General features: G+C 37.0%; 1 protein-coding gene across 6 annotated transcripts in view; it reads right to left on the bottom strand.

The window, feature by feature from the left end:
* Positions 1–27949, bottom strand: part of ECD (ecdysoneless cell cycle regulator) — a 102515-nt gene that overhangs the window by 21721 nt on the left and 52845 nt on the right. For all 6 annotated transcript variants that reach the window (XM_077124935.1, XM_077124933.1, XM_077124930.1 and 3 more), the window contains exons 3-9: positions 24769–24886; positions 22608–22695; positions 22314–22492; positions 21279–21471; positions 20606–20734; positions 18931–19059; positions 17676–17761 (exon numbers count right to left, since the gene is read on the bottom strand). In XM_077124935.1, coding sequence (XP_076981050.1) covers positions 17676–17761; positions 18931–19059; positions 20606–20734; positions 21279–21471; positions 22314–22492; positions 22608–22695; positions 24769–24886 — 922 coding nt within the window. The remainder of the gene's footprint in view (positions 1–17675; positions 17762–18930; positions 19060–20605; positions 20735–21278; positions 21472–22313; positions 22493–22607; positions 22696–24768; positions 24887–27949) is intronic.

Genomic DNA, 27949 nt, shown 5'->3' with positions numbered 1-27949 from the left:
GAAGAGCATAAAAATAAATAGAAAAATAGCAGATATTACAGGGATTAAATATGCTGTAGACCAAATAAAAAATATACTAGAGACACACAAAAGTAGATGTGAAGAGACAGAATAAAGAATACGTGAACTAGAAGATACAGCAGCTGATTTCAAACACAAAAGAATAAATGGTGGGGAGGGGGGAGGAAAGAAAAAAAAGAATAAATGACAAAAAAGATGGAAAAATTTGAACTGGATCTCAGGGAAATGATGGACAAAACAAAAAACACAAAGATAAGAATCACTGGTGTCCCAGAAAGAGAAAAGAAGAATAAAGGGCTAGGAAGATTAGCTGAGGATATAATGGAGGAAAACTTCATTGTCTAAATCTGTATCTTTTAATTGGTAAGGACATGAATATGTAAATCAAAGAAACCCAACAAATTCCAAATACAGTAAATTCAAATAAGCCTTCCCCAAAACATATACTAATCAGCCACTCAAATATTGAAGAGAAGCAGAAAATCCTGAAAGTGGCAAGAGAAAAACAATCTACTACATACAAGGGAAGCCACACAAGATTGAATTCAGACTACTCAACTGGCACTATGGAGACTAAAAAGCAGTGGCATGACATATTTAAGATCCTGAAACAGAAAGATTTCCAGCTAATAATTCTGTATCCAGCCAAACTGTCCTTCAAAACAGAGGGAGAGATAACAATTTTCACAGACAAACAAATCCTAAAAGAATCTGTCACCAAGAAACTGGTCCTAAAAGAAATACTAGGGCGGGCTGCGGTGGCTCAGCGGGCAAAGTGCTTGCCTGCTATGCCGGAGGACCTCGGTTCGATTCCCGGCCCCAGCCCATGTAACAAAAACGGAGAAACAGAATACAATAAAACAAGAAAATGTTTAAAAATGTTTCCCTTTCTTCCTTCCTTCCTTCTATCCTTCCTTCCTTCTCTCTGTCTTTCCTTTAAAAAAAAAAAAAAAAAAGAAATACTAAAGAGAGTTCCACCAGTCAAAAAAAAAAGACTGGGGAGGAGGGAGATCTAGAGGAGGGCACAGAATTGAAGAGTATTAGTAAGTGTAACTTAAAGGATAAAAAGAGAAAGAGGGAAAAGAATATATAGATCTGACAAATAAAATCCAAAGGATAAGATGGTGGATTCAAGAAATGCCTTTATAGTACTACTTTTGCACGTTAACAGACTAAACTTACCAATTAAAAGATACAGATTGGCAGAATGGAATAAGAAATATAATCCACCTATATGCTGCTTACAAGAGACTCATTTTAGACACAAGGATATAAATAGATTGAAAGTGAAAGGATGGAAAAAGATGTCCCATGTAAGCTGTATTCAACAGAAAGTGGAATAGCTATACTGATATCAGATAAAATAGACATCAAATGCAAAAACATCATAAGAGACAAAGAAGGACACTATATATTAACAAAAGGAACAATTCACCAAGAAGAAATAACAATCATAAATGTTTATGCTCCCAATCAAGGTGCTCCAAAGTACACGAGACAGAATTGGTAAAACTGAAGGGAGCAATAAATGTTTCAACAATCACAGTAGGAGACTTCGATACACCACTCTCCCCTATAGACAGAAAAACCAGACAGAAGATCAGCAAGGAAACAGAGAACTCCAACAATTTGATAAATGAATAAAGCCAAGCAGACACATATAGGTCATTACACCCCAAAACACCAGGATACACATTCTTCTCTAGTGCTCATGGAACATTCTCCAGGATAGATTATATCCTGGGGCACAAAACTGGTCTTTACAAATTGAAAAACACTGAAATTGTACAAAGCACTTTCTCTGATCAAAATGGAATGAAACTGGAAATCAATAACCACCAAAGAGAAAAACTTTCACAAATATATGATGATTAAATAATGCATTCTTAAATAACCAGTGGATCAAAGAAAAAATTGCTAGAGAAATCAGTAGCTGTCTGGAGATGAATGAAAATGAGAATACAACATACCTGTACTTATGGGATGTAGCAAAGGCTGTACTGAAAGGGAAATATACTGCCCTAAATGCCTATTGGAGCTGAAGGGATACAGACTGTGGAACAGGACTAGATACAAAAACTCAAAAATGGACAGCACAATACTACCTAATTGTAATATAATTATGTTAAAACACTGAATGAAGATGCATCTGAGCTATAGTTTTTTTGTTTTGTTTTGTTTTTTATATATATTTATTTTTTATTTTTATTTTTTCTCTATATTATCATTTTATTTCTTTTTCTGTTGTCTTGCTATTTCTTTTTCTAAATCGATGCAAATGTACTAAGAAATGATGATCATATATCTATGTGATGATATTAAGAATTACTGATTGCATATATAGAATGGAATGATTTCTAAATGTTGTGTTGGTTAATTTTTTTTTAATTAATAAAAAAAACAAGAAAGAGCAAAAATCAAGGACTTAACTACTCACCTGGAGGAACTTGAGAAAGAAAAGCAAACTAACCCGAAAGCAAATAGAAGAAGAGAAATAACAAAAATAGCAGAGTTAGGTTTCCGGAGAAGATGGCGGCTTAGTAAGAAGCGCGGATCTTAGTTTCTCCTCCAGAACAGCTACTAGGGGAGTAGAAACGATACAGAACAGCTCCCAAAGCCACGACAGAGATAAAAAAGACAGCGTACCCCATCCTGGAACGGATGGCTGGATGAGAGAACCCGCTCTGGTGAGATCGCCGAGGGGTGCGGGCTTCACCGGGCAGGGTGGCAAGTGGCCGGAGTCACTCCCTTCCCCCTTCCCGGGCTGGCTGGGAGAATTGGACAGGCGGTCCCCTCAAACCGCGGCAGCTGGCGCCCACACCACACGTGGCCCCCCGGACCAACTGAGAGAATTGGATCGGAAATCCCCCGGCCGCGGAGAAAGGTGATGGGGGGGGCCCCTTCCAAACCCGTGACTCCCCGGGAACGGTGCACTCTCCCGGGCGGGCCGCTGCGGCTGGCGCCCTCCCGCCATGCTTGGCGCCCCGGGCCGACTAGGAAATTCGGACGGGCGCTTTCCCGGGCTGCGGCGGCCAGGGACCCTCCCCGCGTTCGGACCCCGGGCCGGCTGGCGCTCTTCCAAGTAGCTTCGGCTAGGGAACCTCCCGGACGGCGAGAGTTTTCCAAAGTTAAAGGACCCACAGCACCTTTTACTGGTGGGACCCGCAGACAAATGTGTGCCACGAGCGCCACCTACTGGGCAGGATAAGAAAAACAGAACCCAGAGATTTCACAGAAAAATCTTCCAAACTTTTGGATCCAACACCCAGGGAAATCTGTCTAAATGCGCAGACGCCAGCAGAAGATAACAGATCACGCTCAAAAAATTGAAAACATGGCCCAGTCAAAGGAACAAACCAATAGTTCAAATGAGATACAGGAGCTGAGACAACTAATGTTGAATATACGAACAGAAATGGAAAACCTCTTCAAAAACGAAATCAATAAATTGAGGGAGGACATGAAGAAGACATGGGCTGAACATAAAGAAGAAATAGAAAAACTGAAAAAACAAATCACAGAACTTATGGAAGTGAAGGACAAAGTAGAAAAGATGGAAAAAACAATGGATACCTACAATGACAGATTCAAAGAGACAGAAGATAGAATTACTGATTTGGAGGATGGAACATCTGAGTTCCAAAAACAAACAGAAACTATCGGGAAAAGAATGGAAAAATTTGAACAGGGTATCAGGGAACTCAAGGACAATGTGAAGCGCACAAATATACGTGTTGTGGGTGTCCCAGAAGGAGAAGAGAAGGGAAAAGGATGAGAAAAACTAATGGAAGAAATTTTCACTGAAAATTTCCCAACTCTTATGAAAGACCTGAAATTACAGATCCAAGAAGTGCAGTGCACCCCAAAGAGATTAGACCTGAATAGGCGTTCTCCAAGACACTTACTAGTAGGAATGTCAGAGGTCAAAGAGAAAGAGAGGATCTTGAAAGCAGCAAGAGAAAAACAATCCATCACATACAAGGGAAACCCAATAAGACTATGTGAAGATTTCTCAGCAGAAACCATGGAAGCTAGAAGACAGTGGGATGATATATTTAAATTACTAAAAGAGAAAAACTGCCAACCAGACTCCTATATCCAACAAAATTGTCCTTCAAAAATGAGGGAGAAATTAAAACATTCTCAGACAAAAAGTCACTGAGAGAATTTGTGACCAAGAGACCAGCTCTGCAAGAAATACTAAAGGGAGCACTAGAGTCAGATACAAAAAGACAGAAGAGAGAGGTATGGAGAAGAGTGTAGAAAGAAGGAAAATCAGATATGATATATATAATACAAAAGGCAAAATGGCAGAGGAAAATATTATACAAACAGTAATAGCACTAAGTGTTAATGGACTGAATTCCTCAATCAAAAGACATAGACTGGCAGGATGGATTAAAAAACAGGATCCTTCTATATGCTGTCTACAGGAAACACATCTTAGACCCAAAGATAAACATAGGTTGAAAGTGAAAGGTTGGGAAAAGATATTTCATGCAAATAACAACCAGAAAAGAGCAGGAGTAGCTATACTAATATCCAACAAATTAGACTTCAAATGTAAAACAGTCAAAAGAGACAAAGAAGGACACTATATACTAATAAAAGGAACAATTAAACAAGAAGACATAACAATCATAAATATTTACGCACCGAACCAGAATGCCCCAAAATACGTGAGGAATACACTGCAAACACTGAAAAGGGAAATAGACACAAATACCATAATAGTTGGAGACTTCAATTCCCCACTCTCATCAATGGACAGAACATCTAGACAGAGGATCAATAAAGAAATAGAGAATCTGAATATTACTATAAATGAGCTAGACTTAACAGACATTTATAGGACATTACATCCCACAACAGCAGGATACACCTTTTTCTCAAGTGCTCATGGATCATTCTCAAAGATAGACCATATGCTGGGCCACAAAGCAAGTCTCAACAAATTTAAAAAGATTGAAATCATACACAACACTTTCTCAGATCATAAAGGAATGAAGTTGGAAATCAATAATAGGCGGAGTGCCAGAAAATTCACAAATACGTGGAGGCTCAACAACACACTCTTAAACAACCAGTGGGTTAAGGAAGAAATTGCAAGAGAAATTAGTAAATACCTAGAGGCGAATGAAAATGAAAACACAACATATCAAAACTTATGGGACGCAGCAAAGGCAGTGCTAAGAGGGAAATTTATTGTCCTAAATGCCTATATCAGAAAAGAAGAAAAGGCAAAAATGCAGGAATTAACTGTCCACTTGGAAGAACTGGAGAAAGAACAGCAAACTAATCCCAAAGCAAGGAAAAGGAAAGAAATAACAAAGATAAAAGCAGAAATAAATGAAATTGAAAACATGACAACAATAGAGAAAATCAATAAGACCAGAAGTTGGTTCTATGAGAAAATCAATAAGATTGATGGGCCCTTAGCAAGAATGACAAAAAGAAGAAGAGAGAGGATGCAAATAAATAAGATCAGAAATGGAAGAGGAGACATAACCACTGACCTCACAGAAATAAAGGAGGTAATAACAGGATACTATGAACAACTTTACGCTAATAAATACAACAATTTAGATGAAATGGACGGGTTCCTGGAAAGACATGAACAACCAACTTTGACTCAAGAAGAAATAGATGACTTCAACAAACCAATCACAAGTAAAGAAATTGAATTAGTCATTCAAAAGCTCCCTAAAAAGAAAAGTCCAGGACCAGACGGCTTCACATGAGAATTCTATCAAACATTCCAGAAAGAATTAGTACCAACTCTCCTCAAAATCTTCAAAATAATCAAAGTGGAGGGAAAACTACCTAATTCATTCTATGAAGCCAACATCACCCTCATACCAAAACCAGGCAAAGATATTACAAAAAAAGAAAACTACAGGCCAATCTCTCTAGTGAATATAGATGCAAAAATCCTCAATAAAATTCTAGGAAATCGTATCCAACAACACATTAAAAGAATTATACATCATGACCAAGTAGGATTCATCCCAGGTATGCAAGGATGGTTCAACATAAGAAAATCAATTAATGTAATACACCATATCAACAAATCAAAGCAGAAAAATCACATGATCATCTCAATTGATGCAGAGAAGGCATTGGACAAGATTCAACATCCTTTCCTGTTGAATACACTTCAAAAGATAGGAATACAAGGGAACTTCCTTAAAATGATAAGAGGGAATATATGAAAAACCCACAGCTAATATCATCCTCAATGGGGAAAAATTGAAAACGTTCCCCCTAAGATCAGGAACAAGACAAGGATGTCCACTATCACCACTATTATTCAACATTGTGTTGGAGGTTCTAGCCAGAGCAATTAGACAAGAAGAAGAAATACGAGGCATCAAAATTGGAAAGGAAGAAGTAAAACTATCACTGTTTGCAGACGATATGATACTATCCGTCGAAAACCCGGAAAAATCCACAACAAAACTACTAGAGCTAATAAATGAGTACAGCAAAGTAGCAGGTTACAAGATCAACATTCAAAAATCTGTAGCATTTCTATACACTAGTAATGAACAAGCTGAGGGGGAAATCAAGAAACGAATCCCATTTACAATCGCAACTAAAAGAATAAAATACCTAGGAATAAATTTAACTAAAGAGACAAAAAACCTATATAAAGAAAACTACAACAAACTGTTAAAAGAAATCACAGAAGACCTAAATAGATGGAAGGGCATACCGTGTTCATGTATTGGAAGACTAAATATAGTTAAGATGTCAATCCTACCTAAATTGATTTAAAGATTCAATGCAATGCCAATCAAAATCCCAACAACTTATTTTTCAGAAATAGAAAAACCAATAAGCAAATTCATCTGGAAGGGCAGGGTGCCCCGAATTGCTAAAAACATCTTGAGGAAAAAAAACGAAGCTGGAGGTCTCGCGCTGCCTGACTTTAAGGCATATTTTGAAGCCACAGTGGTCAAAACAGCATGGTATTGGCATAAAGATAGATATATCGACCAATGGAATCGAATAGAGTGCTCAGATATAGACCCTCTCATCTATGGACATTTGATCTTTGATAAGGCAGTCAAGCCAACTCACCTGGGACAGAGCAGTCTCTTCAATAAATGGTGCCTAGAGAACTGGATATCCATATGCAAAAGAATGAAAGAAGACCCATCTCTCACACCCTATACAAAAGTTAACTCAAAATGGATCAAAGATCTAAACATTAGGTCTAAGACCATAAAACAGTTAGAGCAAAATGTAGGGAGATATCTTATGAAACTTACAATTGGAGGCGGTTTTATGGACCTTAAACCTAAAGCAAGAGCACTGAAGAAGGAAATAAATAAATGGAAGCTCCTCAAAATTAAACACTTTCATGCATCAAAGAACTTCATCAAGAAAGTAGAAACACAGCCTACACAATGGGAGATAATATTTGGAAATGACATATCAGATAAAGGTCTAGTATCCAGAATATATAAAGAGATTGTTCAACTCAACAACAAAAGACAGCCAACCCAATTACAAAATGGGAAAAAGACTTGAACAGACACCTACCAGAAGAGGAAATAGAAATGGCCAAAAGGCACATGAAGAGATGCTCAATGTCCCTGGCCATTAGAGAAATGCAAATCAAAACCACAATGAGATATCATCTCACACCCACCAGAATGGCCATTATCAACAAAACAGAAAATGACAAGTGCTGGAGAGGATGCGGAGAAAGAGGCACACTTATCCACTGTTGGTGGGAATGTCAAATGGTGCAACCACTGTGGAAAGCAGTTTGGCGGTTCCTCAAAAAGCTGAATATAGAATTGCCATACGATCCAGCAATACCATTGCTGGGAATCTACTCAAAGGAATTAAGGGCAAAAACTCAAACAGACATTTGCACACCAATGTTTATAGCAGCATTATTTACAATTGCAAAGAGATGGAAACAGCCAAAATGTCCATCAACAGACGAGTGGCTAAACAAACTGTGGTATATACGTACGATGGAATATCATGCAGCGTTAAGACAGGATAAACTTATGAAGCATGTAATAACATGGATGGACCTAGAAAACATTATGCTGAGTGAGTCTAGCCAAAAGCTAAAAGACAAATACTGTATGGTCCCACTGATGTGAACAGACATTCGAGAATAAACTTGGAATATGTCATTGGTAACAGAGTTCAGCAGGAGTTAGAAACAGGGTAAGATAATGGGTAATCGGAGCTGATGGAATACAGACGGAGCAATAGGACTAGATACAAAAACTCAAAAATGGACAGTACAATAATACCTAATTGTAAAGTAATCATGTTAAAATACTGAACGAAGCTGCATCCGAGCTATAGGTTTTTGTTTTGTTTTGTTTTGTTTGTTTTGTTCTTATTATTATTACTTTAATTTTTTTTCTCTATATTAACATTCTATATCTTTTTCTGTTATAATGCTAGTTCTTCTAAACCGATGCAAATGTACTAAGAAACGATGATCATGCATCTATGTGATGTTTGTTAAGAATTACTGATTGCATATGTAGAATGGTATGACGTCTAAAAAAAAAAAAAATGGTCAGCACAATACTGCCTAATTGTAATGTAATTATCTTGGAACGCTGAATGAAGCTGCATCTGATCTATAGGTTTTTTTTTGTTTTTTTTTTTCTCTTATATATTTTTGTACTTTTTATTTTTATTTGTGTTTTCTCTCTGTGTTATCACTTTATTTCTTTTTCTGTTGTAGTGCTATTTCTTTCTCTAAATCGATGCATATGTACTGAGAAATGATGACCATACACCTATGTGATGATATTAAGAATTACTGATTGCATATGTAGAATGGATTGATTTCTATTGTTGTGTTAGTTAATTTTTTTAATTAATAAAAAAAAAAAAAAGGAAAAATAAAAAAAAAAAACCTCAAAATAGATAACAGAAACAACCAAATGAGAAGCAGAAAAATATAATGAAGATACGAAAGCAGCATGATATTTTGGGGGGGAGATGGAGGGTGATGGCCCGGGAATGGAACCCAGATCTCCCTCATGGAAGGTGAGTGTTCTACCACTGAACCACCCGTGTGCCTTGAAAACAGGAAGATATTACAGAGTTTCTAAAACTTCCAGTTTTACAAATCCAGCCATGGGTAGGTTAACCGCTTCCTCCTTTGAGTGGTCAGCTTGACCACAGGAGATTACACGTGGGAGATACCTGGTGCGGCGCAAGCAATAACACGTGGTGACTGTTACTACCCCTGTCAGGAGTGTTGAGAAGCAAATTTGAAGTCAATCAGTCTTTCTAAAAAGGCCTTCATTTCCCCAGCCCCTTCATTCGTTATCCAACTTAAGCCTTACTTAGCTGCTTTGAAAATAGACCTGACATTTTTAAAAATACTGTATTTATATTTTGGACATATTCATATCTAAACAAAGATACCCAATATATTGCCCTATAAAAGCAGCTCTATTTATGCTAAATCTGCTTAGTCTTTTCCAATAATTTTAATCCCCTGACTTTAGTTATAAAATTTTCACGAATTTGAAAGGTGTTGTTCCTGGCAGAAACTTCAATAATCTCATCATACTAGAAGCATAAAATACCATAACAATATTTATTAACATGAACTCCAAAGTGCCCATTTTGCCTGCTCATTCAATTTTAGTATTCTCCGGGGCAGTAAAACTTCTGGATGAAGCCTGAATAGGCTCCTTTAAAAATCTAGACAAAAACTGAATGTACATTTTAAACCCAAAAAATAGAGTTTTAGAAGTGTAAGGTCCATAGAATCAGCCTATGTTCTCACTTTGCAAGTGAGAAAGCTCAGTTTAAGAATCTACAAGTGATATATCGCATCATTTCATAATCCAGAACCAAAAAGGTGGCCTTGTCCACTGGCTGCATTCTCTCACAGTCCTCATGTCTTCGCCCGCTCAGCACCATGCTTGGAATATAGCAGATTTTTGATAAATGCTTGCTGAATCCAATTAAATCAAGGGTCATAGACGTGAAATAAATATAATTTATTCCAATCGAATACATTTGGGTGCATAAAATTTGCATAGCACTACACTAATTGCACTGATCCCAAAAGCTTCTTGTAAGGTAGAGTGGTTTTCATTAGGCCCTGTGTTCACAGTGCTTATGACTTAATGAATTCTAATGGCCTTGTAAGGATGGTTCAGGCCTGAAAAACTTGACTTCAAAATATGAAAAGGAAACTGAAAATTAATGTGTTCAATTAAATTTCTGAAAAATATTGTTATATTTAGTATTTGTAATTCTTTCATATTTAAAAGCATTTTATAGGTTAAGTTTTTGGTTTTCAAATTCCAAGTATTCAGAATATTACTGAGAACTAACAGCTAATCATAAAATAAATGTACTACTTATACATAAACAATTCCAAGGGCAAAACTTTCACAAATTTACAGTTCTTTTAAAAGAAAGTTTCTTTTAAAAAAATGGAAAACATATTCTCTCATCTCTTCTAAACAGACAGTAAGATATACTAAGTAATACAATGAAAAAGATACCCAGAAAATCCTAGGTAATAAATAAAAATTTATTTATTTTTTGAACTCAGATAATGAGTTCAAAGTTGTTGCAATTTAAGGAAAAAAATCCACATTTGATATGCCTCCAGCATCATAATAAATTTAATAAACTATATTAAAAAGGAACCAACCATTATACATTAAATGTAATTTTATTGTAAAATATGAATATTTATATACCTGCTAAAGGACATCTGTCTACCATAAAATATTCATACACACACTTAAGAATTAAATTGTATGGTGCGAAAATTTTAAGAAATAGAAGCTGGAAGACTAAAATAATGGATATGTCCCACTCCCGGTTTATTAGAGTAAATCAAGTGAAAAAGGATGCTGCTTCTCAAGTAAACTTATAGATTTAATGGCAGAACAAAATCTCAATAGGGATATTTTTTAAAAACTTAGTAATAGTAATTATAAAATATACATGAAAAATGTAGGCAATCATGTCAGCTAATAGGTTTAATGTAATAATGAAGGATTTTTCCTGGCATATATTATGTGTAACAATATCAAAACTGAGCTATGTGGTTGGGAAAATAAAAATAAAAAAGATTCCAGACGTTAATCTAAGACACCAGAATGAAATATAAAGGAACAGAAGGTACTGTTCAGTACAAAGTCATAGGAAAATTAGATATTGACAAGTAAAAAACAAATATAGAGCTATATTTGCAATTTATGTTAAAAAGAATTCTAGATAAAATGAATCAACAAAAAATAAGAATATGAAAATTATTTCCCAACTACTTAAACTATTCAAATCTGATAGCTGAAAAAAAGTGCACAGTATTACTCGCACACATATACATTCACACAAATTCAGACAAAAGGAGAAGCTGCAGATTAGGAAACATTTTGTAGTAAATGTAACTAGTAAAATATTAGTATCCAGAATATCTAGGGAACTAATAAATTTACTGAGGTGGTATCAGTCCCCACAGAAAAATGGTAGAATGAAAAATGCCTAAACCTTAGTTTTTATAGTGAAAAATCTGTAAACAAAAAGCAATGTACTGGGCCACATTGGCTCAGCAGGCAAGGACGCTTGTCTGCTATGCCAGAGGACCCAGGTTCGATTCCCGGTGCCTGCCCATGTAAAAAAAAAAAAACAAAAACCAAAAAAAAAGCAATGTACTGAGGGTCCAAGGACAGTTCATTGGTAGAATTCTCACCTGCCATGCAGGAGACTCGGGTTCAATTCCCAGTCCATGCACTTCCAAAAAAACAGTCAAACAAACAAACAAAAATTCAACAAATGGTTCTGCAATAATGGGGATACTCAAATGTAAAACAGTGAAATGTGACCCTTCCATACAGCACCAAAAAAAATAAAGCAAAGTACTAACAATCCTAATAAAAATAAAAGAACAATAAAAGTAAATTCTTGTAAGCAGATGGAGAATCTGAAAAAAAAAAGAAAAAAAGAAAACAGGGGCCTATATTGTAAGCTCTTATAGCAGACACATTTAGTCTGGAATGCTAATTATTTCTGGATTTGTTTTTTTGTATGTTGTATGGAAGGGTCACATTTCATTATTTTTCCATGTGAGTGTCCCATTATTGCAGTACCAACTTGGCCAATTTTTTTTTTCTTTCACTTTACTTGTTTGTTTGTTTTGCGGGAAGTACATGGACCGGGAAACAAATGCGGGTCTTCCATATGGCAGGTGAGAATTCTACCACTGAACTATCCTTGTACCCTCCTATTTCTGGATTTTGAGAGGCTGTTTTATATATCTATAATCTGGAATTTAGAGATAAGAACGAAGCTGACCAGGTCAGGATTAAGGTAATTCAGAACACAGGGGTAAGGAAGACATTGTCTTTATTTTAGAACCACACCTATTCTTTAAAGGAAGAAAGGCTTGTTTTGTATGGAATCTAAATTTCTGTAGCACATAATCTAACTAAACCTGTCTGGATATATTATTTAAACATTCCAAACACAGGGAGTCCAGAATAAAATGAGGGCTTTTAATCCTGTATAGTTTAATGTAATGCCTGGATACATCCCAGAGTATATGAAGCAGATAATCAAAAAGTATTGGCAAAGTCCCTTGTGGGATGGGAGAAAAAAATAGGGAACTATTAAACTTTATCACTGGGGAAACTTCTGATACTGTGTCAAACATTAGTAACTCTGAAATCAATAGGCCAAGCCCTTGATCGTGAGGCTTGCTCTTCTGAAGCTTATGTATAAAGCGGAGAAGCTTAGCCTACCTATAGTTATACCTAAGAGTTACTTTTACTTGTGATTGGTTTGTTGAGGTCATCTATTTCTTCTTGAGTCAAAGTTGGTTATTCATGCCTTTCTAGGAACTTGTCCATTTCATCTACATTGTTGTATTTATTAGCATGAAGTTGTTCATAGTATCCTGTTATTACCTCCTTTATTTCTGTGAGGTCAGTGGTTACGTCTCCTCTTCCATTTCTGATCTTATTTATTTGTATCCTCTCTCTTCTTCTTTTTGTCAATCTTGCTAAGGGCCCATCAATCTTATTGATTTCCTCATAGGACCAACTTCTGGTCTTATTGATTTTCTCTATTGTTTTCATGTTCTCAATTTCATTTCTGCTCTAATCTTTGTTATTTCTTTCCTTTTGCTTGCTTTGGGGTTAGTTTGCTGTTCTTTCTCCAGTTCTTCCAAGTGGACAGTTAATTCCTGAATTTTTGCCCTGTCTTCTTTTCTGATATAGGCATTTAGGACAATAAATTTCCCTCTTAGCACAGCCTTTGCTGCGTCCCATAAGTTTTGATATGTTGTGTTTTCATTTTCATTCATCTCGAGATACTAATTTCTCTTGTAATTTCTTCCTTAACCCACTGGTTGTTTAAGAGTGTGTTGTTGAGCCTCCACGTATTTGTGAATTTTCTGGCACTCTGCCTATTATTGATTTCCAACTTCATTCCTTTATGATCTGAGAAAGTGTTGTGTATGATTTCAATCTTTTTAAATTTGTTGAGACTTGCTTTGTGACCCAGCATATATGGTCTATCTTTGAGAATGATCCATCAGCACTTGAGAAAAAGGTGTATCCTGCTGTTGTGGGGTGTAATGTCCTATAAATGTCTGTTAAGTCTAGCTCATTTATTGTAATATTCAAATTCTCTGTTTCTTTATTGATCCTCTGTCTAGATGTTCTGTCCATTGATGAAAGTGGGGAACTGAAGTCTCCAACTATTAGTAGATGTGTCTATTTCCATTTTCAGTATTTGCAGTGTATGTCTCACATATTTTGGGGCATTCTGGTTCGGTGCATAAATATTTATGATTGTTATGTCTTCTTGTTTAATTGTTCTTTTTATTAGTAGATAGTATCCTTCTTTGTCTCTTTTAACTGTTTTACATTTGAAGTCTAATTTGTTGGATATTAGTATAGCTACTCCTGCTCTTTTCTGGTTGTTATTTGCATGAAATATCTTTTCCCAACCTTTCACTTTCAACCTATGTTTATCTTTGGGTCTAAGATGTGTTTCCTGTAGACAGCATATAGAAAGATCCTGTTTTTTTAATCCATTCTGCCAGTCCATGTCTTTTGATTGGGGAGTTCAGTCCATTAACATTTAGTGTTATTACTGTTTGGGTAGTACTTTCCTCTACCATTTTGCCTTTTGTATTTTATATATCATATCTAATTTTCCTTCTTTCTACACTCTTCTCCACACCTCTCTCTTCTGTCTTTTCGTATCTGTCTCTAGTGCTCCCTTTAGTATTTCTTGCAGAGCTGGTCTCTTGGTCACAAATTCTCTCAGTGACTTTTTGTCTGAGAATGTTTTAATTTCTCCCTCATTTTTGAAGGACAATTTTGCTGGATATAGAATTCTTGGTTGGCAGTTTTTCTCTTTTAGTAATTTAAATATATCATCCCACTGTCTTCTTGCCTCCGTGGTTTCCGCTGAGAAATCTACACATAGTCTTATTGGGTTTCCCTTGTATGTGATGGATTGCTTTTCTCTTGCTGCTTTCAAGATCCTCTCTTTCTCTTTGACCTCTGACATTCTGACTAGTAAGTGTCTTGGAGAACGTCTATTTGGATCTATTCTCTTTGGGGTGCATTGCACTTCTTGGATCTGTAATTTTAGGTCTTTCATAAGAGTTGGGAAATTTTCAGTGATAATTTCTTCTATTAGTTTTTCTCCTCCTTTTCCCTTCTCTTCTCCTTCCGAGACACCCACAACACGTATATTTGTGCGCTTCATATTATCATTCAATTCCCTGAGCCCCTGCTCATATTTTTCCATTCTTTTCCCGATAGTTTCTGTTTCTTTTTGGATTTCAGATGTTCCATCCTCCAGTTCACTAATTCTAACCTCCGTCTCTTGAAATCTACCATTGTAGGTTTCCATTGTTTTTTTCATCTCTTCTACTGTATCTTTCATTCCCATAAGTTCTGTGATTTGTTTTTTCAGACTTTCCATTTCTTCTTTTTGTTCATTCCTTGCCTTCTTCACGTCCTCCCTCAATTCATTGATTTCGTTTTTGATGAGGTTTTCCATTTCTGTTCATATATTTAGAATTAGTTGTTTCAGCTCCTGTATCTCATTTGAACTATTGGTTTGTTCCTTTGACTGGGCCATATCTTCAATTTTCCTGGTGTGATTTGTTATTTTTTGCTGGCGTCTGAACATTTAATTAATTAGTTTATTCTGGAGATTGCTTTCACTTATCTTACCTAGGGTTTTCTTGCTAGATGAGTTTGTTGTCCAACTGTTCTTTGACCTTCAGTTCAGCTTTTTTTGGGCCTCTAGCTTAAGTTTTGTTTAACAGAGGGTAATTTTTCAGTTCTTGTTTTCTTGTTTCTGGTCCTGGTTGTAAGGTGTCTTTTTCCTCCATACCCTTAGGAGGGTCTACATAGGTATTACAGACTCCAGCTGGGTTCTCCCAGACTAAACTGGCCTCCTTTCGGGGGGAAGGAGTCACCTGCATCAGTTTTCCAAGTGTGAGACCCATCAGGTTGAAAGACTTTCCTGTGAAGTCTCTGGGCTCTGTTTTTCTTATCCTGCCCGTATGTGGCGCTTGTCTGTCTACGGGTCCCACCAGCAAAAGATGTTGTGGCTCCTTTAACTTTGGAAGGCTCTCCCTGCTGGGGGCGTGGTGGAGACAGAGGAAAGGTTGTAGGCTGGTTTTAATGGCTTCAAATTGCCAAGCCCTGGGGTCTGAATTCCTTGAGAGAGGAATTCCACCTGAGCTGCGTTTCACCCCTCCCCTGGGGAAGGCTCAGGCGGGAGACAGCCCTGAAAGCAGCCTGTTTCTGTGTATGCCTGCGGCAGTTGCAGCCTGTGTAATCCCGCCACTGAATCCAGAGGCAGCCAAGCCTCTGTAGAAACAGCCACAAAAGCCTCTGTTTCATCCCCTTTCCTCTTTTTTGGTTAGCCCAATAGGCGACCTCTGCCTTGACCAGTTTTGCCTGAGCTGGGGGCCTATTTTTAGTAATCAGAATTTGTTTATTAATGCCACAATTGGTGTTTGGTTGGACTCAGTCCCTGCTACTGTTAGAGTCTCTTTCCTTTCCCTCCGGGAAGTCACCTGTGGGGAAGGGGCGCCGGGCGCCAGCCGCCACAGCTTGAGGAACTGCCGCGGCTTGGGGAACTCACTGTTCCGGAGACTCGCAGCCGGTCCAGCTGGTCCAGACTGGGGTACGCTGTGTGTCCACTCACTATCGTGGCTCCAGGAGCTGTTCTGTACTGTTTCTGATTATTTAGTAGTTGTTCTGGAGGACGAACTAAAACACGCACATTACTAAGCCACCATCTTGGCCCCTCCTCTCCCTAAGAGTTACTTTTAGAGGGGACTCTTGTTGCTCAGATGTGGCCTCTTTCTAAGTCCAACTCTACAAGTGAAATTATTGCCCTCCCCCCTACATGGGACAAGATACTCAGGGGACATGACATCCAGGGATATGCCTGGCTCTGGCACCATGGGATCAACAATGTGATCCTGACCAAAAGGGGGAAAAGAAGTGTAACGAATAAGGTATCAGTGGCTGAGACAGTTCAAATAGAGTTGAGAGGCTATTCTAGAGGTCACTTTTATGCAAGCTTCAGTTAAGACACTGCTATACCTATCATAAATTGCCAAACCCCAACCAAAATCATTCCTGCCAATCCTAAAGAACACCTAGGTTGTTATACAAGATTCTACAAAAGGTTCTATGCACTAGGGTAACTTTCCAGAAATCTACAAACCTGCAACTTCCAGATGGGTCCCCAGACCAGGTAAGTTCTGAAATGCAGAGGGGCCAGCCTCTCCAGAACATCAACTAGTTCCACCCCACTATGCCACATTATGGACAGCCCCTTCCAATGTGAAAAAGTTAAAATGGGCATAGCCCAAATACCCCTAAAGAGTGGCAAAAAGATCAAAGATGATGGCGGAGTTATACAGAGAAGATAGGGTTTAACAAACGAGTGTGATTGCTGAATCATTACATTAATATTTCTTTTAGTATCCAGTATCTTAGAGCAGCTAGAAGTAAAAACCTAAAAAGGTGGTACTGTAATCTATACCAAAGTCTGAAATCTGTTTTACAACTAATTTTTGTGCTATGCTTTGAAATTTATTGCTTTTTGTAGGTATGTTATTTTTCACACACACACACACAAAATATCTCTTCTAGCCTCTAGTGTTTTGGAGTAGCTAGAAGGAAAAATCTGAAATAATGGAATGGTAACCCATAAGAAACTCTGAAATCTATTCTGTATCTATTTGCTGAAGTATACTTTGAGAATCATTGCTTTTCCTTAGTATATATGTTATATTTAACAATAAAAAACATTTTTAAAAATTAGTACTTATTTCATAGGGCTATAAAAGGATTAAGTGAGTACAAATGGTTGACACTTTGTAAGTACTCAATAAAGGTTAGTCGTTACAATAATAATAGCAACAACAATCATTATTATTACTATTACAATTACCAGCGCCAATGATCTTCTGAAGCAACCCTTCCTTTTCCCCAAACCCACTCCCTTCTGTAGTCATTGTGCAGTTTTTTGCTATCATCTTTTTAAATATGGAAAATCCAACTTCTGCACCTTCCTCAAAAATAATTCCTTAACTTCTGCCAAACTATCTCTCTGCTACCACTTTCAGGCAGTGATAAACTCACCTTTCTGGCCGGTTTACTGAGAGTTGGAAGTAGTTCTTTGCCATTTCTAGTCTGTCCCGGTACTGAATAGAACCTTCTATCATGCCCTTAAAAAAAGAATAATGATTTATCAGAACATTATTTACATAGTTTCATTAAAATAACCTGCTTGCCAGCAACTTTCAGGGAGGCCATGTATTATGTAATATATTGCTCAGGACTCATAAGACCTGAGTCTTACACTCTGTTTTGTCATTAATGTACCTATCTGGGTTTCAGTTTCTTCATTTGTAAAATGAGAAGTCTAGGCTAGATGTAGTGGTTACTAACGGTCTCTTCTCAGTTTGAAAAGTTTTCTACCATTTTTCTATTAATTAATATTAAATTTTTAAATATTTAATTTAAATATTAAGATACAATGAATTATAATTAAGTTACAAAACAAAGCATTACAGAAAAGTTGCCAAATAGAATAAAAAAAATATGATCTCACATATACTATCACTTCTTTTGTTTTCCACTTGCATCTTATAGTGGTATTCATACTTAATATTTTATATTCTTTTAAAAATATACTACAGTATCATAAGCACTTCTTCATAGTAATATGTGGCCTGTATTCCTGTGCATCATATTATTGTGCACTTCTCCCCTTCTTGGATGTTTCCCTAAAAAATTGTTATTCAACATGAAATTTCTGAGTCATGGCTTGAACCTCTGTATAGAACAAACTATAATTTACTTTTCAATATGACCCTACCAATTTATGTTATCAGCAATGTATAGGAGTATTAATTCTACCACACTCTCAACAACACTGAATATCACTCATTTTCCTTTTTACAAGGTGAAAACGGCTTCATTATGTACATCTTTACTACCAATGAGGACGAATATTTTAAGAGAATTTTATTAGGTAGTCTTTTTGCAATCTTTTTATCCATGTCTTTGCTATTTATTTGGTATCTCATGTCTGTCTTAATTTATGTAAATTATTCATCTGATATAAATATTAATTTTTTACAAATATTATTAATTTTTCTAGCATAATGAAAACAGTTCATAGATACCTCATTATCACCTTCAAAGACTCAGGTGAATACCACTGAACTAGGATGGCTCCTTTTAACTCTAGCTTTTATAATTATCATAAATTACATATGGACCATAGCTTTTATAATTATCATAAATTACATATGGACCATAGGACTTTAAATCAGTGGTTTGATTTTCCCTGATGTATTCACTTAAAAAAAAAATGCATCGTAAGTCCTACCTTAAAGAAATCATTCTTTTTCAGACTGTCAAGGAAGTCAGCCCAGAGTGGTGAGGTAGTCACAAGGGATTTCTTGGAGTCAGGAAAATGTAGGCTACATTTAGAACATAAGATCTCAAATCCATGAGCCTAAACAAGATCATTAGACTTTTAAGTTACTTTTAGTTAATTAGGTATGAAGTTACTTTCTTTCACTTAGTCCCATCAAGAACTAGGTGATTGGATACACGAGCATGTAGACATTATAAAAGCTATTTGGATTTTCTGAGAAATCTGAATTTATTTCCAAATTTCTCAATCTCTAGAGAATATTAAAAAAATAAACTATGTAAGTAAAGCAAACATTAGAAAACAAAGAATCCTCTTCCTCTTCAAAGATTTTTTTTCCCCTGCTGATTACAAACCAAGATGTTTTAATTTATTTCTTGTTTGCTTAAGAAAAGGCTTGCAAAACATTTCTAGTCTAACAGAAATTATAAATAAATTGACCAGTCTCAGACATAATAGAGAGAAGCACTCCATTTTGAGAGTACTTTGATTAAAAAAAAGATACATTTAAAAAAATAAGTAGTAAGTGCACATGGTAAAATAATTCAAATAAGTAGTGTCCCTCATCCCTCTAGAAGAAACTCTTGCTCCCGATTTTTTTTGCATAACCTTTCAGAATTAATCTATGCACACATGAAGATATAATTGCACCCTACGCCATCCCCTTTTGTCACTAAATGGTAGCATATATACTGTTCTTCTGTACCTAGCTTTTTTTCACTTAACCATAAGTCTTGGAGATCACTTCATATAAGCATATAAAAATTGATTCATCTCACTTCATAGAGAGACCATAACTTATTTAACTATTCCCTTACTAATGGACATTTAGGTAGCTTTGTCTTTTATAACTACAAATAAGGTTGTCATGAGTATCCTCATAAAAATTTTTGAACACAGGTAAAACATATGGAGTATAAATTCCTAGACATGAAAGTGCTGAGCAGAAGGACTTGGGCATTTTAAATGTATAAAGATATGTCCAAACTGTTCTTCTAAGAGACTGAATCAATTTACATTTCTATCAACAAGGTTTCAGATGATCTCTTCATCTATACTCTCCCATTTGTATTTCCTTTTCTGTGGACTATCTGCTTCTAAACATTTTTCTATTAACTGCTTACCATTTTTTCATACTGATTGATAGTATGAAATCCACTCTTTGCCATCTATATTGCAAATATATTTTTTCGAGTTTAATATTTTTTACAATTTCCCTCACACACACCCAGAAATGCTTAATTTTCACAAAAATTTATCATTTTTTCTTTTATAGCTTCTGGTTTTAGGTCTTGCTTAGAAAAACCTTTCCTACTAAGATTATAAAAAGTGTTCCTATATTTTCTTTTAACTTTTATGGTTTCAATTTTTACATTTAAGTATTTGACCAGACTGGAATTTATGTTGGTATAAGGAGTCAGGTGTCAACTTTAACTTATCAGATGGCTTCCCAGTAGTCCTACCATCATTTAAAAATCCATTTTTTCCCTTTCATTTTGAAAGGCTACATTTTACTACATTCTAATATATATTGGGTATATTTTTAGACTGTCTATGGTGTGCCATTATTCTGTTAAGAGTCCTATTACAAAAAGGAAGAAAATGAAATTTTCTGGCTCAACATTACCAACTTCATGCCCAACTCATGGGCTCGGTATTGGGGATGAGATGGAGGAGGCAGCTTGTATCCACTCCGCCGATCTGGCACAAACCTTTGTTGCACCAACTGTGCATACAGACACTTAGTGAAAGTGACCTGGGCAATGGAACACAAAACACATGAGCCTTTTCTTGAAAATAAAAATGAATTCATTTCATAGTTAAATATAGTAATAAATACATTTATGAACTTTATATTCACAGATGAAACACAAAGAACAGCCAAACTATTCACTACCTAATTTAAAAAAACTTTATTAAGATATAATTCATATACCATAAGATTTTCCCTCACTGCTTTAGTTATCACTGATATAGTTCATATCATTAGTTATATGACTATTGGGGAGCAGGGGGTAAAGGGGAGGCAGAAGATAAAGAATAATTCCTAATTCTCTTGAAAAGATTAAATGTTTTATTGTTAAGTAGGAAATTATTCAAATAGGTAAAAATAGCTAGGAAAATAAGAATAACATATCTTCCTCCCTAGAAGGAAGAAAAGAAAAAAAATGTATATTAACTTACTATAGGGAAACAGAATATTTCTAATTTTTTTCTATTATAGATAGAATAGATAACTAAACTAACATTCAATTTTCTTTCCAGTGAAAGAAACTAAATGACCAAGAGAGCAATCCTACCGATGTCATTATTCGTGTTTCAGGCAAGAATGTTTTGAAAATTCGACAGGCTCGCAGGTCAATAGGGTCCCGTAGGTAAAATGCCTGGACTGCTGCGGCCACCAACCTGGGGCGCTGCTTTAGCACTGCTACAATGCCAGCTGGAAGGAAGCAGTGTGCTCGATGAAGGGAGGCTTGAATTTTTTCTGGGTACCTATGACAGGTAACATTATTCATTCAGTTTAATTATTATTTGTAAACATCTAAAATCATACCATTCACTTTCCCCTTAACTTTTAATCTTTTCTTGGATCATCAAGAGTAAGATGTTTAGAGTTGACAAGAGAGGTGAAGATAAAGTTAATGCATACACTTAAGACTGTGGGGAAAAAGAGAAACTAAAAAGTGGGAAAAAATGGAAAATGAAGAAAAGGGATTAAGTTCAACAGAAACAAAACAAAAAATTACTATGCTATGATTTAGAAGAATCAGAATTCATTCTTCTAAAAAATAGTACAAAGTATACTAAAACAAAGCTAAAAGAGATTTATAACATCGTTAAGACGTGTGATGCTAGACATTCCAAAGACACGCAAGTATTGAATGGTTGGCTAATATGGTATCGACTAAGACCTGCTCTTGTGAAGAAAGCCTGAAGGGTTACACATAGGCCAAAGAACCCCATATGTAGGCCCAGAATCACAGAAGAAACTAAGCACACTACGCTTCCTTAGGTTTTCATTCTTAAAGGTCTCAAATTTTTTATCAATGGCTAGAGGTAATACTTAGGATATCTAAGGTAAATAAATACAAAAATACTGGGACTAGATTATAACACTTTGGGGTGGGAATTAAAAGATACATCTCTGCTTCTTGGTTTTAAAATCCTAGAAAATCTTATAAATTTAATCAGCTAGCCAATCTCATGAAGAAAGGAAATGAAAGAACGGAAACTATTATGAATCTAGGTGAAAGAAATTCTACATTCATTGAAAAACTAAGCTGCACTAAAACAAAAAGCTCTTTGCCTAGCAATGGAAACTATATTTTTCTTACGCTCTGATGCGCCTATTCACAGCAGCTCGGATAGATTCAGAAGCCAAAATTTCTTCTGGGTGTGTTGAAATTATATTCAAGGCTTGTGGGATTGTCAGGGGTGTGGTGGGTAACCAGCTCACTGCTCCTGGTTTCCTTGGTGCTGGAATAATGCACAGCTCCCCATGATAGAAAAATACCTGCAAAATGATACATTTTAATTTTCATGCTGCGCACTGGCAGACTCTAGGTATATATGAAAATACTACCACAGGATTATATCTATGTAAATTTTCAAAACTTGGGTTTACTTACCCTATTGGCACTATTATCAGGATCCAACCATTTAGGTAGAAAGTTGGCAGCTTCTATTAACAAGAATTCGCCATCATTGTCTTCAATGCTAAAGCAAAGGAAGTTCCAATTTTGCATTGAACAAGCACATATTGACTAATAAAAGTTTTATTCTCATACATTTTTTCTCCTCATCTTGGTAAATATTTGAATACATAAAATGTGCAGATTGCTAGAAGAAAGCAAAATGTTTAAGATACCATGTGACATTGGAGGAAACTAGGAAATGGTAAAGAGGCATAAGAGAGAGATAAGGAGAGAAAAATTTAAAAGAAATAGTAGACAAAAATATAAAAAATATATAAAGTACAGTGGGGGTTTCAAAAGAAAAAATAGCTGAGATTAGGAAAGTCTTTATGGAAGAGGTATTATTTGGAACCTGAAAGATATTTTGTTTTGCCTCATTTGCATCACTTTTTAATTTAAATTTCTGAATAAATACTGCATTCATATGGTTTTTTTTTTAAGTTACACAATGAAAAAGTCTCCTGCCTACTTCTGTCCCCATCTGCCCATTTCCTACTCCCCAATCACTATTATTTCTTATATATCATTCCATAGTCTGTTCATATATAATATACCTAATATTTTTTTATTTGCCTCTCTTTTCACACAAAAGGTATTCTATATTCACTATTCACTTTAAATGAGTGCAGACATAGGGAAAAAAAGAAAAGATGCTCTTGGGAAAGAGTACAGCATAAGCAAAAGCATGGAGGTGGCAATCTAAAGCAGATATTTGAAGAACAACAACCAGTAAAAAACAAGACTAGAAAAGTACAATTATATCATTTTGTGATGATCTCTAAACGTTGGCTGGATCAATGAGGATGAGCAGGCCAAGGAAAAAGAAACAAAGGTTTTTAGGCAAACTAGTAAAATGGTTATAGCCTATCTTAGGAAGATTAATCTGACAGGGACATAGAGGAATGGCTTCTTTTTTCCTAATGGTGTTTAAAGACCAAGATGACAGTAAATGCCTAGGATTTAAAGAGCTTTATAGACCTGGTATATAGGTAGGAACCATCATTATATAAATATCAGAATCAGCACATAAAAGGCATTGCCCACCTTATTATTCCTGCAAAGATAGAAACTAACATTTTTGTGTTTTTTCATTTAAAAAAATCTATCATTTATTAAGAAATTATTGCTAATTATTTTTTAGGTGTGGTAATGGTAGGATTTAAAATAAGGGTTTTCATTTCTCAGATTTTTATACTATTAAGTACTTAAGGATGAAATGACATGGTTTGGAAGATCTGCTTTAACAATTTCATTATAGGATGAGAGTGGGGAAAGGGCATAAATAAAATAAGATTAACAATGAGTTGATAACTGTTGAAGCTGAGTGATGGGTACATGTAGGTTCATTATACTATTTTCTCTACTTTCATGTATGAATGAAGATTTGATAATAAAAAGTTTTAAAACATTTTTTTTTCTTTTTGTGCTGTTGGGGGACTGGATGGTACAAAGAAGATCAGAATTTGGGAGGAGGCTAGGAAAACTAGAACAAAAAATGGTTAAGTGGGCAAAATCTCCCTCTGCTGACCTAGTTTGGTAATTACTGAGAACTATCAGTTCCCATCTTTAAGACTGAATTAGAATGCAGTGTTACCTACTTTCCTTCCTTAACAACTGTTCACTAATTTCTCTTTAAATTTCTTCCATATGAGTTCTTAAAAAGATATAGCTACGGTCTAGTAGAGGAAAGCATATCAAAGAACTCTGTGAAGTATGTATATGTACAGATGAGTAAAATTACTTTTTTAAAGTTATACAAGAAATTTATTGGTGACTAGATCTGTCAGTTTAGAACTGTGCATCCTTTCGTATTGTTTGACATTTGTTTGCCATGTGCATCTGTTCTTTCATAATGAAAATAAAAAAAAAATGTGTAATAATTAGGTTTTGTTTTAAATTATCTGGAAGTAGAACTCTTCAAGAACTCTTGATTCTTCCTCAAGGAAAGACTGGGCTAAATTCTGAAGTCACTTTTAAAATCTAGGCCCCGAATTTGTACAATTTCCATCAGACTACAGAAAAAAAAATAAATAAATAAAATGTAGTCAGTTGTAATTACAGAATTCCTCTAAAATTATTAAAATAACTATAATACCTTGCTACCAAGTCTGGAAATTCCTTTGTAATCTGTTTTATTAGGTAAACAATAAACCATTCATCTTCAATGTTATCCCCAAATTTTGTCATGCCAAACATATGAGCAGGAACACCTCCTAAAAACAAGAGAAAAGCAGATAAATTTGTTACCGCAAATAAAAATAGGGCAGGCGCTCCCCCCCGCATCTAGCCCTCCTATTCCCCCTTCTCCGCCGGCGCTCCCGTCGCCATCTAGCCCTCCTCTTCCTCTTTCTCCGTCAGCGGCGCGCCCACCGCCATCCAGCCCTCCTCTTCCTCTTTCTCCGCCATCGCTCCTGCCGCCATCGAGCCCTCCTCTTCCTCTTTCTCCGCCGGCGGCACTCTCGCCGCCATCCAGCCCTCCTCTTCCTCTTTCTCTGCCAGCGCTCCCACCACCATCTAGCCCTCCTCTTCCTCTTTCTCCGCTGGCGGCGCTCCCGCCGCCATTCAGCCCGCCTCTTCCTATTTCTCCGCCGGCACTCCCGCCGCCATCTAGCCCTCCTCTTCTTCTTTCTCCGCCGGCGGCGCTCCCTCCGCCATCTTGCCCTTCTCTTTCCCCTTCTGCTCTGGCGGCGCTCCATCCGCCATCTTATCCTTCCCTTTCTCCTCCTACTCCAGCGGCTCTCCAATCACCACCCTGCCCTCTTCCGCCTTCACCGGCTTCTCCGCCACCATCCTCGACAGCCTTGCCACCCTCACCTTTCCTCCTCCAGAACAGCTACTAGGGGAGTAGAAACGATACAGAACAGCTCCCAGGGCCACGACAGAGATCAAAAAGACAGAGTACCCCATCCGGGAACGGCTGACTGCCTGGGAGAATCAGCTCCGGTGAGATCGACGAGGGGCGCGGGCTTTCCCGGGCGGGGCGGTAAGCGGCCGGAGTCCCTCCCTTCCTCCTTCCTGGACCAGCTGGCAGAATTGGGCAGGCGGTCCCCTCAAGCACCGGCGGCTGGCGCCCCCACCACGCGAGCCCCCCCAGACCAACTGAGAGAATTGGATCAGAAATCCCCAGACCGCGGAGAACGGTGACCGGGGGGGTCCCTTCCAAACACGTGACTCCCCGGTCCGGCTGGGAACAGTGCACTCTCCCAGGCGGGCTGCTGCGGCTGGCGCCCTCCCACAACGCTTGGCGCCCCGGGCCAACTAGGATATTCGGACGGGAGCTCTCCCGGGCTGTGGCGGCCGGCGACCCTCCCCGCGTTCGGACCCCCAGGCCGGCTGGCACTCTTCCAAGCCGCTTCGGCTGGCGAACCTCCCCCATGGCGAGAGTTTTCCAAAGTTAAAGGACCCACAGCACCTTTTACTGGTGGGACCCGCAGACAAATGTGTGCCACGAGCGCCACCTACTGGGCAGGATAAGAAAAACAGAACCCAGAGATTTCACAGAAAAATCTTTCAACCTGTTGGTTCCAACACCCAGGGAAATCTGACTAAATGCCCAGACGCGAGCAGAAGATAACAGATCACGCTCAGAAAATTGAAAATATGGCCAAGTCAAAGGAACAAACCAATAGTTCACATGAGATACAGGAGCTGAGACAACTAATGCTGACTATACGAACAGAAATGGAAAACCTCTTCAAAAACGAAATCGATAAATTGAGGGAGGACATGAAGAAGACATGGGCTGAACATAAAGAAGAAATAGAAAAACTGAAAAAACAAATCACAGAACTTATGGAAGTGAAGGACAAAGTAGAAAAGATGGAAAAAACAATGGATACCTACAATGATAGATTCAAAGAGACAGAAGATAGAATTAGTGATTTGGAGGATGGACCATCTGAATTCCAAAAACAAACAGAAACTATCGGGAAAAGAATGGGAAAATTTGAACAGGGTATCAGGGAACTCAAGGACAATATGAAGCGCACAAATATACGTGTTGTGGGTGTCCCAGAAGAAGAAGAGGAGGGAAAAGGAGGAGAAAAACTAATAGAAGAAATTATCACTGCAAATTTCCCAACTCTTATGAAAGACCTGAAATTACAGATCCAAGAAGTGTAGCGCACCCCAAAGAGATAAGACCCAAATAGGCGTTCTCCAAGACACTTACTAGTTAGAATGTCAGAGGTCAAAGAGAAAGAGAGGATCTTGAAAGCAGCAAGAGAAAAACAATCCATCACATACAAGGGAAACCCAATAAGACTATGTGTAGATTTCTCAGCAGAAACCATGGAAGCTAGAAGACAGTGGGATGATATATTTAAATTACTAAAAGAGAAAAACTGCCAACCAAGACTCCTATATCCAGCAAAATTATTCTTCAAAAATGAGGGAGAAATTAAAACATTCTCAGACAAAAAGTCACTGAGAGAATTTGTGACCAAGAGACTAGCTCTGCAAGAAATACTAAAGGGAGCACTACAGTCAGATACGAAAAGACAGAAGAGAGAGGTATGGAGAAGAGTGTAGAAAGAAGAAAAGTCAGATATAATATATATAATACAAAAGGCAAAATGGTAGAGGAAAATATTATCCAAACAGTAATAACACTAAAAGTTAATGGACTGAATTCCCCAATCAAAAGACACAGACTGGCAGGATGGATTAAAAAACAGGATCCTTCTATATGCTGTCTACAGGAAACACATCTTAGACCCAAAGATAAACATAGATTGAAAGTGAAAGGTTGGGAAAAGATATTTCATGCAAATAACAACCAGAAAATAGCAGGAGTGGCTATACTAATATCCAACAAGTTAGACTTCAAATGTAAAACAGTTAAAAGAGACAAAGAAGGACACTATATACTAATAAAAGGAACAATTAAACAAGAAGACATAACAATCATAAATATTTACGCATCAAACCAGAATGCCGCAAAATACGTGAGGAATACACTGCAAACACTGAAAAGGGAAATAGACACAAATACCATAATAGTTGGAGACTTCAATTCCCCACTCTCATCAATGGACAGAACATCTAGACAGAGGATCAATAAAGAAATAGAGAATCTGAATATTACTATTAAATGAGCTAGACTCAACAGACATTTATAGGACATTACATCCCACAACAGCAGGATACACCTTTTTCTCAAGTGCTCATGGATCATTCTCAAAGATAGACCATATGCTGGGTCACAAAGCAAGTCATAACAAATTTAAAAAGATTGAAATCATACACAACACTTTCTCGGATCATAAAGGAATGAA

This window comes from Tamandua tetradactyla, chromosome 13 (assembly GCF_023851605.1).
Source record: "Tamandua tetradactyla isolate mTamTet1 chromosome 13, mTamTet1.pri, whole genome shotgun sequence".
Lineage (NCBI taxonomy): Eukaryota > Metazoa > Chordata > Mammalia > Pilosa > Myrmecophagidae > Tamandua > Tamandua tetradactyla.
The sequence above is the reverse complement of the archived record's forward strand: the minus strand, read 5'-3'. Positions and strand labels throughout refer to the sequence as shown.